This window comes from Cyprinus carpio, chromosome B25 (assembly GCF_018340385.1).
Source record: "Cyprinus carpio isolate SPL01 chromosome B25, ASM1834038v1, whole genome shotgun sequence".
NCBI lineage: Eukaryota > Metazoa > Chordata > Actinopteri > Cypriniformes > Cyprinidae > Cyprinus > Cyprinus carpio.
The window spans coordinates 6,296,707-6,309,497 of NC_056621.1; the positions used below are offsets into that span (position 1 = coordinate 6,296,707).

The following is a 12,791-nucleotide window of genomic DNA, read 5'->3' on the forward strand; positions in this document are numbered from 1 at the left end:
TCACAGTGGCGTTGTACTCGGGGCACATGTTAGCGATGGTGGTCCGATCGGGAGCCGAGAGCTGCTGTACACCAGGCCCAAAGAACTCCACAAACTTCCCGCCGATTCCTGCCTGACGCAGATGCTGAGACACAAAGATCAGATCAGTGCATGAAACGTCATTTCTCGAGATTTGCACATTCCCTGATGATGTTATAAATTAAGGAAACAAGGACCTCGCTGTACCTTAGTAATGCCCAGTACGATATCAATGGATGTGGCAAGAGGATTGATGGTCCCTACGAGTTTACAGCCGACGACCTGCGGCAGAGTCAAAGACACTGGCTGACCTAACATGACCGCCTCTGATTCAATGCCTCCAACTCCTGAAAGAGAGCACGAGAGAGACAATGTGAGATAAACAAGACAGAATAGTGCAAAAATATAACACAAATAACTAACATCATGCTTACCCCAGCCTAGGATCCCAAGGCCGTTGATCATGGTGGTGTGGGAGTCCGTTCCCACCACACTGTCAGGATAAATAAACCCCTCCCCTTCCTGTACCACCTGACACAGGTACTCTAGATTCACCTGATGCACTGTGTTGATGTCTGGCGGAACTACGTTGATGTTTTTAAAGGCTTTTGAACACCACTGGAGAGAAAATAGTGAAAAACAAGCATTAAAGCACCATTTAAACGTTTGTTGTCTGTTAAGATTTTTTTTTTAAATGTAAAATATTATTATCCGTTTAAAATAGCCGTTTTCTATTTGAATATATTTTGAAATGTAATTTATTTCTGTGATGTAAAGGTTACTTTTTTAGCATCATTACTTCAGTCTTCAGTGTCACATTTTCATTCAGAAATCATTCTAATATGCTGATTTGATGCCCAAGAAACATTTCTTATTATCAATGTGGAAAAAAGTTGTGCTGCTTAATATTTTTGTGGAAACGGTTCCATTTATTTTCAGGCTTCTTTGATGAACAGAAAGTAGAAAAAAACAGTATTTATTTAAAATAGAAATCTTTCTACTATTTGTATAAGAATAAAAGTATTATTTCTTTCAGAAAATAAATGACTGACCCTCGGTTGTGAACTTTCACTTCCACAAAAGATGGTCCTGGTTTTATTGCGCATGACTGTAAATGTTACTTTAAAGAATAATCAATATTTTTTTTATAATGAAAAATTATATCCACCTCTAAAACACTTTTCTGCTAATGTAACCAAGTAGGCAGGAAATAATATCAACAAATACTTTTCACGATCTAGTTAAATTTACTTCCTGATAAATCTTCGATTATCTCACTTTTCATAACTCCAGTGTGATATAAATTGCATTTTATGTTGTTTTCGTGTAAATATAAAAGCTCTGAAAACTCACCTTAAAGAACTGTAGCCTCTCTTTGTTTCTGATTAGCTCCATCTCTTGGTTTCTGATCATCGTTTCAGGCCTGTGTGGGTCAGACAGACATCAGGGCATCAAGAGAATGCAGACAGATTCATGTGAGAGCGTGAGTTAATGTGTGTGTGTGTGAGGTGAGACGTACTCTGACACGGGCTGCAGGTGGAAGGGGCACAGGAGGGGTGTGTTCTCTATCTGTACTGCTGCGCTTCTGCCACTGGGAGCGTCGGAGCAGGAGGCTTTACTGCAGCCGCCCCGATGACCCGGTCGTTGACCTGCACAGTGACCGCCGCTGCTGCTTCCTCGTGGAGATGGTCGGCCGGCAGGAGATCTGACAGCGGCACCGTGACTCTCATCCGTGGGGGTTGGAGGGCTCTGGATGGCACTGAGAAATGAGGCAAATTCTTGTAACAACGTGTTGCATCGTGCCTGGTTAAGCTCATAAAAAGGGACCGTTTTCACAAAAACAGTAGCACAATACATTATCACCCTAATTACTGTATACGTTAGGAGTTCTAGCCGTAATCATTGTTTATGTTAATGTTGTAATTATCGGGTTTTAAAACATAAATACTGCCTTAATCCGTCCTTTAGCCTTTGCGTTCACTCTCACCATTTGCTGTAGTCGATCTGCAGAGAATGATCTACGATGAGGTCTGTGTGGCATCTGGGGTTCACCAGGTTCGGATCGACCCCCTGTTTAGCTAAAGCATCTCTCATGGCTGCCAGATCCACCATAGCAGGAATTCCCCTGTGATCACAAAGGGGCTATCAGGATACATCCAACCATATGAACAGGACCAGTTAGAAGGGCTGCTTAGCTAAATAAAACACTGTGATATGATTTATTGCGATCTAAGCCATCTTCCCATACTTGACAAGAAACAAGAGATGCTTATCAACAAAATAGAAGCTTTAAAGGCTCCCTCCGTCAAAATAGAAGTTTGTTCGTTTGAAAATAAAGAGATGTTATCCTTTGAAAATGAAGAAATTAAGACAGCTATAAATATTAAGATTGTCATTTTAATTTTAATACAAATTATATGATTTCTCTTAAATGCCAAACCATGCAGCCCGAGTCGATTACTCACGTAAAATCCTGTAGCAGAACCCTGGCGGGCGAGAATGCAACCTCGGCCTGGTTCTGCTGCATCTGCCAATCCAAAATACTGGAGACATCGTCCGTCTTTATGTAGAACCCGTCACACTTCCGGATGGCGGACTCCAGGAGAACCCGCATACAGAACGGCAGGTTCTCTACAAGAGAAAGAGCCTGTTATTACTTTTGCAGGACTTTATTGTATATCTGAAAATCCATGGAGTTTAAGTGAGTTTAAGTGATGTCACTTGCATCTGTGCATGATTTAATTCCATTAAAGCATTGAGCAACTCACCGTATCTGACATCACTCAGCTTCTGTGGGTTGAAATATCGCCGCTCTTCATATTGTTCGCTCCGCAGAGTGTCGATCAAATGGCCGAATGGATGTTCTGTACAGAATAAAAGACTTCACTGAGTTTTTTATGGATGATAAATGAATGTCATTTGTGTTGCTGTGACAGGAAAAGAATGGCTTGTGTGTTTGAAACTCATTAATCTGATCTGGGTTCGGTTTTGGCTGTGACTGTGACTGTGTAATGTGCAGCTGCAATGAACAAACAGAATCAAAACTGGCCCAAATTCCAGCAGACCAACACCTGCAAGGCTCATATAACTATCTTCTCTGTTTGCAGGCCTTCACCTTTCCCTCCTAAAGCCCCCTTTAGAAGGCACAAGAGTACAGCTGTGGGTGAGAGCTTGGTTACAAGCCCAATTTACAGCCATTTAGGGCAGATTCACAAGCATTAAATAACACGTGAACATTTCATTTAGGAAATGCACCAAAATTTTACAAACAATTGTAGCCTTGCATGATATAAACGCACTAGTGCTGCTGCATGTGTGGTGGATGAACATGCACAGACACACGCTTATCACTCACAGCCTGCGTCTGCTGCATGCGTTAGATTAAGTGAGATGAGCTCAGATTAAACAGAAACAGCAGCAAAGAACACAAACCTGCCTCACACCACCAACGAACACAAATCCCTGATCTATATTTATGACACGGAAGATAAAGACACTGGGTGGGAAAAGTAAATAACACTCTCGCTAACAGACAACCAGATTACAGTAGGATCAGTCCACTGACATATACACAGTTAATCATAATTATACACTATTAACTCCTAAAAGAAACCTTTAGGCATTGTAGAGCTTAATTACATTTTTGAGGACAACTCCCTCCCAATGTTTCCCACAATGTAGGTTTTACAGTTCTGGGGACTTTTGGTTCACACAATGTATACAGGTCACTTAATTTTCAAGTTAATTTTAAGACACTAGCCTTTTTGGGCCATTTATGAACGTTTTACCGCAGTTAGAACAACATCATATTGAGATAAAGAGGTACAATGCGTTATATGTTGTATAATAATAATGAAGAAATAAATACAGAGAAAGGCTATGCTTTGCTCTTACCATAGTATAGTGATAATAAACGACAGTAATACTACGTTAAATCAAATATATACACATAAAAGAATGTTGATTGTCATATTCACATACTATAGTATTCACAAAGTAAGAACACTAGGGGAAATCATGACACATGTCCAGAAAGCATGACAGGACCATGGAACAAATGTGTTATTGTAAACAATGCATAATAATCGAGCACTCCACATAATGGGCTGTCTCAATGCTTAATGAGCTGCCAGCCTAGACAAAATTTTTGGCATCCTATACGCATAAAACAGTTGCTGTCAAGGTGTGCATTTCACTAGGTTTGTATACACATCGGTTTGTGGTCGCGTCAGCTGCATGTTAGCACGCGATCTGGACGTCAGTCGCTCTCTCGCTGCTAGCCGCGCTGCTAACGGCAAACCCGCCTCTTTCGTCCTTCTAAAAGTGATTATTTAAGGGCTGTTTTAACACACAATTGTGGCTTCGAATATAACCAGTTATATACACCTCTATCAAAGCATAAATGAGATGAATGTTGTTATTTATGTCAGTAAAAACAGCCCTTACCGTGTTGAGGTGAACCGAGCGCCATGATGACTCCTAATATTAACACGACTCCACTCGCCCGAGCCACGACAACTGGCCAATCAGCGAACAGTACCTCCCTGGAGGACTGTCCAATCAGAGTACAGGATCTCGCACAGCGCCATCCAATCAACAAACAGTATCTCCTACACTATTCTTCATCATTAATACTCATTTATGACTATATATCCAATCAGAGTACAGGATAGTCTATTTTTTCGTTTCAGAAATTATTTCAAGCAATATTCTTTTGGTGTTTTGTATGTACGACTATATCTGAATAGGAAAGTAGCGATTTTCCTTCTTTTGTGTTGTTTGTGTTCTTTTATATACAACTTTTTTCTTTGAACCGTTTTATTTTTAATTGATTTTATTGTTAAAACAATGTAAACTTGTTCATATTGTTAATTGTAACAAAATGCACCATTTTGCTTGTTGTTCATGTTTATATGTATATAAAGATGAAAAAATAAGTTCACAGAAATGCCTGTCAACATTTACATTTCATAAATTATTTTAAGCAATAATGTTGTATTTATTACATATAAAACATACAATACAAAATTACAAAATAATAATAATAATAAATGTGCTGGATCATAATTAAATCATGTAAACTTGTGCATGTTGTCACTGTAATAACTAAATATGTATGTAAGAGCGTATATATATATATATATATATATATATATATATATATATATATATATATATATATATATATATTTCTCTTGATTTTGTTCATGTATAGATATAATTATATAATATATTAATTATATATTATATAAATAAATAAATAACAACTTGTTTGGCACACATCACCGACCAATCATCAAACAGCTCCTCCTGCGTCACTGACCAATCAACAGGCAGCAGCGGTTAGTGACGTCTGAGCATGCGCCGGAAGTGTGGAGGAGGCATGATCGGTATGACTTTTAATGAGGAGCTGCAGGCCGCGAATCGATCTGCCAGAATGCGGGTTTTAGAGGCATAATAGCGGGTTTGTCTCGTGACAGGACCGCGCAGCTCCACTTGAGGCCGCTGGATGGAGAAACAGCAAACATGGCGAGCTAACCGGGTGAGTTAGCGTGTGTCTGAGAGGTCAAGTGAAGTGTCCTGTACTTCAGATGCGCGAGGAGAGGGACACAACATAAGCTGATTTTGGTTTCAGGGGGGTGTCTGGTGGAATGCGCATGTGCAGTAGATACCATGCAGCTTCACCATGAAAAGGTCACAATGACTCTGATAAACATTCAGCTCTGTGTCAGAGCCAAATAACTGAAGACGAAAGAGTGTGTGTTACATCTGTCACTGGCTATTTATAGTCATGCATGTCAATTATGAAAAGAGCTGCTTCAAGTGTGGCGTGGTCCCTCTAAACTCAGTAACATAACGATTAAATTATTATTTTTTTAGGAATAAAAATGTTGTAATTTTTTTTATTCAATTTTTCTGTTGGATTTCTACTCTGATGCTATAATATATTATACTAATTGTCTACTTGTTAATGTTTACTTTGGCACAACAGAGGTATAATTTAAAAATAAATATTTATTAGGGATGTCAAATGATTAATCATGATTAATCACATCCAAAATAAAAGTTTTGTTTACATAATATATGTGTGCATACTGTGTATATTTATTATGTATATATAAATACACACACATGCATGTATATATTTAAGAAGAATATGTTATGTTTATATATTAAATATATTTATATATAATATATAATATAAGAATATAAATATATAAATGTATATACATGTAAATACTTTTTCTAAATATATAATTTATGTGTGTGTATTTATATATACATAATAAATATACCCTGTACACATACATATATTATGTAAACAAAACTTTTATTTTGGATGTGATTAATCGTGATAATCATTTGACAGCCCTATTGTCTACTTGTTAATGTTTACTTTGGCACAACAGAGGTATAATTTAAAAATGCGTGGTATTCAATTCTACTAATTTACATTCTTTTTTTAGTAATAAAATGTGTTTTTTTTTTTTTCGAGAAGTGTAATTCTGTGCAAAGTATGGCATTCTAGTGATTTAGAAATTAATATAAAAATTAAGATTTTAGAAACATTCTGATTTGCGTGTTGTTCATGGTAACACATATGCAATGCTTCATATAAGCACTACATTAATTTTGTGAATAAAAATGTGTTTTATTTTTTAAATGGTTGGTGGTATTTAATTCGTAATCTAATTCAATTTTGCCAAGCCCTATTATTCTGGTTTTTTGTTTTGTTATTTGTTGCTATTGATATGATTTTTATTGTTTATTTTTTAATTTTGTAGATATCATTTAAAACCAAATATTTATTAAAATTATTTTATTATTATTATTATTATTATTATTATTATTTTGACAGGTATAATCCTGGAGAACATGTGGCATTTTTAGAATTAGAGATTTACATTACATTTAGTTACATGTAATTATTTTTATTTATTATATTTTTATAGATGTTGTTTTATTTTACTTTATATTACCACTTTTTTTAGTTTAACAAAAATTTGTTTTGTGCTCAGACTGCCCACAGTAAACCTCTTCTGCACTACAACAAAAATTAATAAATTTATATTAATAAATAATATTATTATTAAAAATAAATATATTTTTATCCCATTAAAGTTTACTGTTTAATGTTTAAGATTGAAAATCTTGGTCATGGAGAAGTGTAAAACAATACAATCTATGCTTAAATTGCATTTGAAAGGTTCATTCCTATAACAAACCTTCATATAACAAAAATAAATAAATAAAATAAAGATTTTGCTTGGATGTGAAAATGTGCATATTTCATAGATTTCAGATGTGCAATATCTGCTTTTTTGTTTACACGTGTCAAGAAATTATCTCTGTAAAGCATATGATTCTGCCATAACCCTGCAGTCACATGACCTTTGAACTCTGTACCTTCAGATCTGCAGTTTTATTTGAACTCTTTTTGTCATTTCAGGTCGAGCGGAGCGAGTGTATGCGCGCGTGATTTTGTGTGTGAGGTCATCGGCCGCAATGATGCAACAGAAGCGCAACATTCAGATCATCGAATGGGAGGATCTGGACAAGAGGAAGTTCTACTCTCTGGGCGTCTTCATGACCATGACCACACGGGCCGCTGTCTACCCCTTCACCCTGATCCGCACCAGACTGCAGGTCCAGAAGGGGAAGTCGCTCTATAACGGCACCTTCGACGCCTTCTGGAAGATCCTGAAGGGCGAGGGGGCGCGTGGGCTTTACCGAGGGTTCATGGTCAACACGTTCACGCTGATCTCAGGTCAGGCCTATGTCACTACCTACGAGCTGGTGAGGAAATACGTGTCCTGTTACTCGTCCAATAACACGGTCAAGTCTCTGGTGGCGGGCGGCGCGGCCTCGCTTGTGGCCCAGAGCATCACGGTGCCCATCGACGTGGTGTCCCAGCAGCTGATGGTGCAGGGTCAGGGGTGTCAGCTCACACGCTTCAAACTCAAGCCCAAGATGGTGACGTTTGGCCAGACCAGAGACATTGTGGTGCAGATTTTTCACGCGGATGGATTTCGGGGCTTTTATCGTGGATATGTGGCGTCGCTCCTCACCTACATACCCAACAGCGCCATCTGGTGGCCGTTTTATCACTTTTATGCAGGTAAAGAAATTATGTACACAAATAAGCTACAATATGTGACCCAGGGTCAATTTTTTAAATTGAGATTTATACATCTTATATAAGCTTAAATAAGCTTTCCGTTGCCCCCATGTTGTTCCAAACCTGTAAAAGCTCCATTTGTCTTCGGAACACACTTTAAGATATTTTGGATGAAAACCAGGAGGCCTGTGACTTCTGTCCCATAGACTGCCAAATAAATAACAGTGTCAAGGTCCATAAAAGGTATGAAAGTCATCGTCAGAATACTCCATCTGTTATTTACTTGGCAGTCTATGGGACAGTCTCAAGCCTCCAGGATTTCATCCAAAATATCTTAAAGTGTGTTCCGAAGACGAACAGAGCTTTTATGGACGACATGGGGGTTAGTGATTAATGACAAAATTTTCATTTTGGGGTGGAGTATCCCTTTAATGTTTAATATTGAAAATCAGTATCTTTGAAAGGTAATAAAATTCCTTAAATATATATTATATAATAAAATATATATGACATTTACTATTCAAACATACATTAAATAATGTCGACTGCAAGTTAGGTAAAATATATATTAAAAATGTAATATCCAGTATGTATTATAAAGCATGTATTTAGGACGATGCTCATCTCCAGATGACTTTGTTTCTAGCTGACCGTCGAGTTTATGGACTTTGAATGGCTTTCCTGAGGTAAATGTAATGTTGTGTTAAAAGCTATTGCGTTAACAAGCTATTAACGTCTTTAAGCTGTAAAAAACACTGATTGATATATTTTTCATATTTCAGTAAATTATAATGGCGGATTCATGTTCCGTGGGTCTGTGACGCCACATTAAAAGTGCCCCAAAATGCCATTTGTTGTTAGAATCTTCTGATAAAATTGACAGAATTTGAAAACTCAGGCATTGTTTCATATTGACAGTAACAAAGCACAAAAAAACCTCACGGTATCGACCACAGATTTCGGTTGGTCAATATATTTTCAGTTGCTGAAGTTTCGGTGAACTGAAATGTTGCTTGATAAATGCTCTTACTTCGTAACGTAAATCCTGTGGGCTCATGTGTTTCCACAGTTTTTACCACAGAGCAGTTGTAATGTATAAAATATAATAAATGTTCATTTTTAAAATATAATAAAATATAATAAATAATGTTCATGTGTCCTCTGTGTACTGTGTTGTATAGCATATTGTGTATACTGTATATTGCATTGTGTATAGTGTAGTGGATTGTATAGCGTATTACGTATATTGTCTATTACATTGCATAATAGTAGAGTCTTTAAGTGTTTAATATATGTGTGCAGATTTGTACATGGTACACCACTATTGGTGTGTATAAAGAAGGCACCTCCACCAGAGTTTCGTTGTACATGTACAGTGACAGTAAAGTCCTGTCTCTCTCTCTCTTTGCAGAGCAGCTGTCCAGACTGGCTCCAGTGGACTGTCCGCACCTCCTCCTGCAGGCCGTGGCCGGACCGATGGCTGCAGCTACAGCCTCCACCCTCACCAACCCCATGGACGTGGTCCGAGCCCGAGTACAGGTACAAACTCACCCATAACCTGCTGGAATTCATATTGTTATTATTTAAGTATATCGTTTAAAAGTTTAAGGCGGTAAGATGTTTTTTTTTTATGTTTTTGAAAGTTACTTGTGCTCTCCAATACTGCTTTATTTGATCAAACATACAGTAAACACGCTAATATTGTGAATGTTATAGCAATTAAAAATGTAGTTTTTAAATATAGTAAAGTTATTCCTGTGATGGCAAAGTTGAATGATATTTTTTCTTCTTCAGTGTCACATGATCATTTAGAAATCATTCTAATATGGTGACTTGCTGCTAAAGAAACATTTATTATTATTAGTATTATTTATTTATTTTTTTGATGAATAGAAAGTTCAAAAGAACAGCATATTTGAAACAGAAATATTTTATAAAATTATAAATGTATTAATTTCTTTCACAAAAAAGTCTTACTCACACCAGACCTCTGAATAATAGTATACAAAAAGGTCATATTCTTTATTTTTGTTTATTTATTTTACCTAATTTTAAAAGGTTTAAAAATATATTTATTTAAATCAGGGTTGATGTTATAGTTACACTGTACGTGAAAAATTATTTGAAATTAAATATATAAAAATGAAATATAAAAACACAACATTTCTCATTTAGTATTTCCTGTTTCTTCTACTTTTTTCTTCCAATTTATATTTAGTTAAACTTGAAGTACTAAAAATAACTAAAACCATATAAACTAAAGGTAATAAATTACAATAATAAAAAAATGGCAAAAACATTAAATTACTAAAACGTTCATTAAAAGAGAAACCAGAAATCTATTTTAAAATATCGACAAGAAACTGTAGCAGTGTATCAATAATACAAAATAACAGATTTGTTTTAATAGACTTATTAATGTAGTAAACAGACTACTTTATATAACTAAGACTTCTATATGTAAATAACCTCTGTTATAACCTCTGTGTACTGATGAGGTTAACTTTAAGATAAAGTAGATAAGACATTGCTTAATAGTAATTGTATGTTAATGTGCTCATAACCATGATCATTTTTGCTATACTTGCAAAACATCGCACTTATATTTCAAAAGAGCAAAACGGTTCTTGTGTTGATTAAAATGACATTATTGTACATTATTACTATAGATTTAAAGCTTTGAGACGTAATGCACTGTGTGTGTGTTTGCAGGTCGAAGGTCGTTCGTCTGTGGTGGAGACGTTTAAGCAGCTCCTGGCTGAAGAGGGCGTGTGGGGTCTCACCAAGGGTCTGTCTGCACGCATCATTTCCTCCACGCCCACGTCGATCATGATCGTCATCGGGTACGAGACACTAAAGAGACTCAGTCTGCGGCCCGAACTGGTGAACAGCAGACACTGGTGAAGACACACATACCTCAGCCTTTTATTATTTTCACGTTTTATGAGGACCAGGCAATAATTGGAGGCAATAAAAATCTCTCCCTTTTTTGTGAATTTTGTAACCTGTGAACTCAGCTGAGTGCGTCCGACCCAGTGTTTTGTAACGAGATGTCATGGAACACCTTATTTATGCTTTTCGCCCGGAATATGAGATTTTGAAGTGAAAATCATTTTGAAATGGTGACTTTGACATTTTCTTGTGAATCTCATGCAGTGCTTTTCACTTCATCTGACAGGAAGTGAGATCATCACATCTGTTACATGGTAGGAAGAATAAGAACATCTATGGCTTTTCACACTTGAAACCCTGGATGGTTTTTAACCCTGGCAAGGTTATTAATATTGATGTGTTAGTAAATGTCTGAATGTGTGTTTTGTTGTTGATGTCTTTCTAGGTTGTAATTGATGTGTGATAAAAGCTTTATTCGTCTTCGGAACACAATTTAAGATATTTTGGATGAAAACCTGGAGGCATGTGACTGTCCCATAGACTGCCAAGTAAATAACAGTGTCAAGGTCCATAAAAGGTATGAAAGTCGTGGTCAGAATACTCCATCTGCCATCAGACATGCAGTCTGGGTTATATGAAGCGACAGGAACACTTTTTATAAGCAAAGAAAACAAAAATGACGACTTTATTCAACAATTCCTTTGTCAACAGTCTCCTCTGTGTCTCTCCATATCACCGTATGCTGTGCTTTTCTGTGTCATCCGTGCCACAAGGATGCGCTGTTTTCTTTCAAATCAAAGCTAAATACACGTAGAAACAGCGCATCCTTGTGGCGCGGATGATACAGAAGAGCATATGCTGTATACCGTGATATGGAGAGACACGGAGGTTATTTACTGTTATTTACTTGGCAGTCTATGGGACAGTCACATGCCTCCCAGTTTTCATCCAAAATATCTTAAATTGTGTTCCGAAGACAAACAAAGCATTTACAGGTTTGGAACGACATGGGGGTAAGTGATTAATGACAAAATTTTCATTTTGGGGTGGAGTATCCCTTTAATATTGTTTGGCTAAGTGCTCTCTGTCATTTTTTTTTTTAAAATGTAATATTCCAGTTTCATATTTTTAAGTGTTGATCTCAAACACTTGAATAATGTGTAAGATTTTTATGACTTTTCACATGCATATTAAACCTCATATATATTTAATGAGGCAAGAATCGACTAAACATGGAACTAGCATTTCCATGGTCATGAAAATCTGAAAATATCAGTGCATATTAAAAGTAATAAGGCAATTAATTTTGAAATTCAGACTTGGGAAACTTATAAAAATGTTTATGGTAAATACAAATTTACTAATTATATATAAAGCTCAGGTCTCAGCTCAGGCTGAAAGTGCTCTTCAAGTGTAGTTATTGGGAAATTATTGTTAAAGTCTTGTAAAAATGTGTAAATTAATTTTAAAAGTGGCCTTTTAAACGTTACGTGAAAAGCCTTGTGAGAAAAGTTAGAAAGAATCATGTTCTCTTGAATGATATTTCAGTTTCAGATTGTGATATTTTGTGTTTGTATCATGCCTTGTCTTTAACCGTCAGCAAGCAGTGTTTTGGGGCCAAAGCTTTAACAGTTCAAGTGTTTTGTAAATGTGCTTTATATTTTAAAAATAACTGCCGTAGTCATTTTTGTCTGAAAGATTGTTTCTAACTAGAAATGTGTGTCACATTGGAGAGTGAATTAAATGAACCACAAGAAAATGA

At 36.4% G+C, this 12,791-nt stretch overlaps 2 protein-coding genes across 3 annotated transcripts in view; one reads left to right on the forward strand and one right to left on the reverse strand.

Moving 5' to 3' along the window:
- The window catches only part of LOC109075969 (iron-responsive element-binding protein 2-like), a 12,302-nt gene extending 7,688 nt beyond the window's left edge, over window positions 1-4,614 (reverse strand). Inside the window, exons 1-9 of the mRNA XM_042752637.1 lie at window positions 4,465-4,614; window positions 2,787-2,882; window positions 2,484-2,649; window positions 2,006-2,143; window positions 1,538-1,777; window positions 1,372-1,441; window positions 453-636; window positions 226-365; window positions 1-124 (exon numbers count right to left, since the gene is read on the reverse strand). The exon at window positions 1-124 is cut by the window's left edge and continues 48 nt beyond it. Coding sequence (XP_042608571.1) covers window positions 1-124; window positions 226-365; window positions 453-636; window positions 1,372-1,441; window positions 1,538-1,777; window positions 2,006-2,143; window positions 2,484-2,649; window positions 2,787-2,882; window positions 4,465-4,489 — 1,183 coding nt within the window. The 5' untranslated portion in view covers window positions 4,490-4,614. The remainder of the gene's footprint in view (window positions 125-225; window positions 366-452; window positions 637-1,371; window positions 1,442-1,537; window positions 1,778-2,005; window positions 2,144-2,483; window positions 2,650-2,786; window positions 2,883-4,464) is intronic.
- A 757-nt stretch (window positions 4,615-5,371) lies between these two features.
- On the forward strand, window positions 5,372-11,426 carry LOC109064607 (solute carrier family 25 member 44-like). Of its 2 annotated transcripts, none has more exons than XM_042753206.1 (4): window positions 5,372-5,560; window positions 7,469-8,137; window positions 9,554-9,676; window positions 10,850-11,037. In XM_042753206.1, exons 2-4 carry the CDS (start codon window positions 7,525-7,527, stop codon window positions 10,882-10,884), a joined length of 771 nt encoding a protein of 256 aa, XP_042609140.1. In that variant the 5' UTR covers window positions 5,372-5,560; window positions 7,469-7,524; the 3' UTR covers window positions 10,885-11,037. The 2 variants fall into 2 exon arrangements, with proteins under 2 accessions (XP_042609140.1, XP_018937198.1); XM_019081653.2 differs by having other exon boundaries at window positions 5,376-5,560; window positions 9,549-9,676; window positions 10,850-11,426.
- The last annotated feature ends 1,365 nt before the right edge of the window (window positions 11,427-12,791 follow it).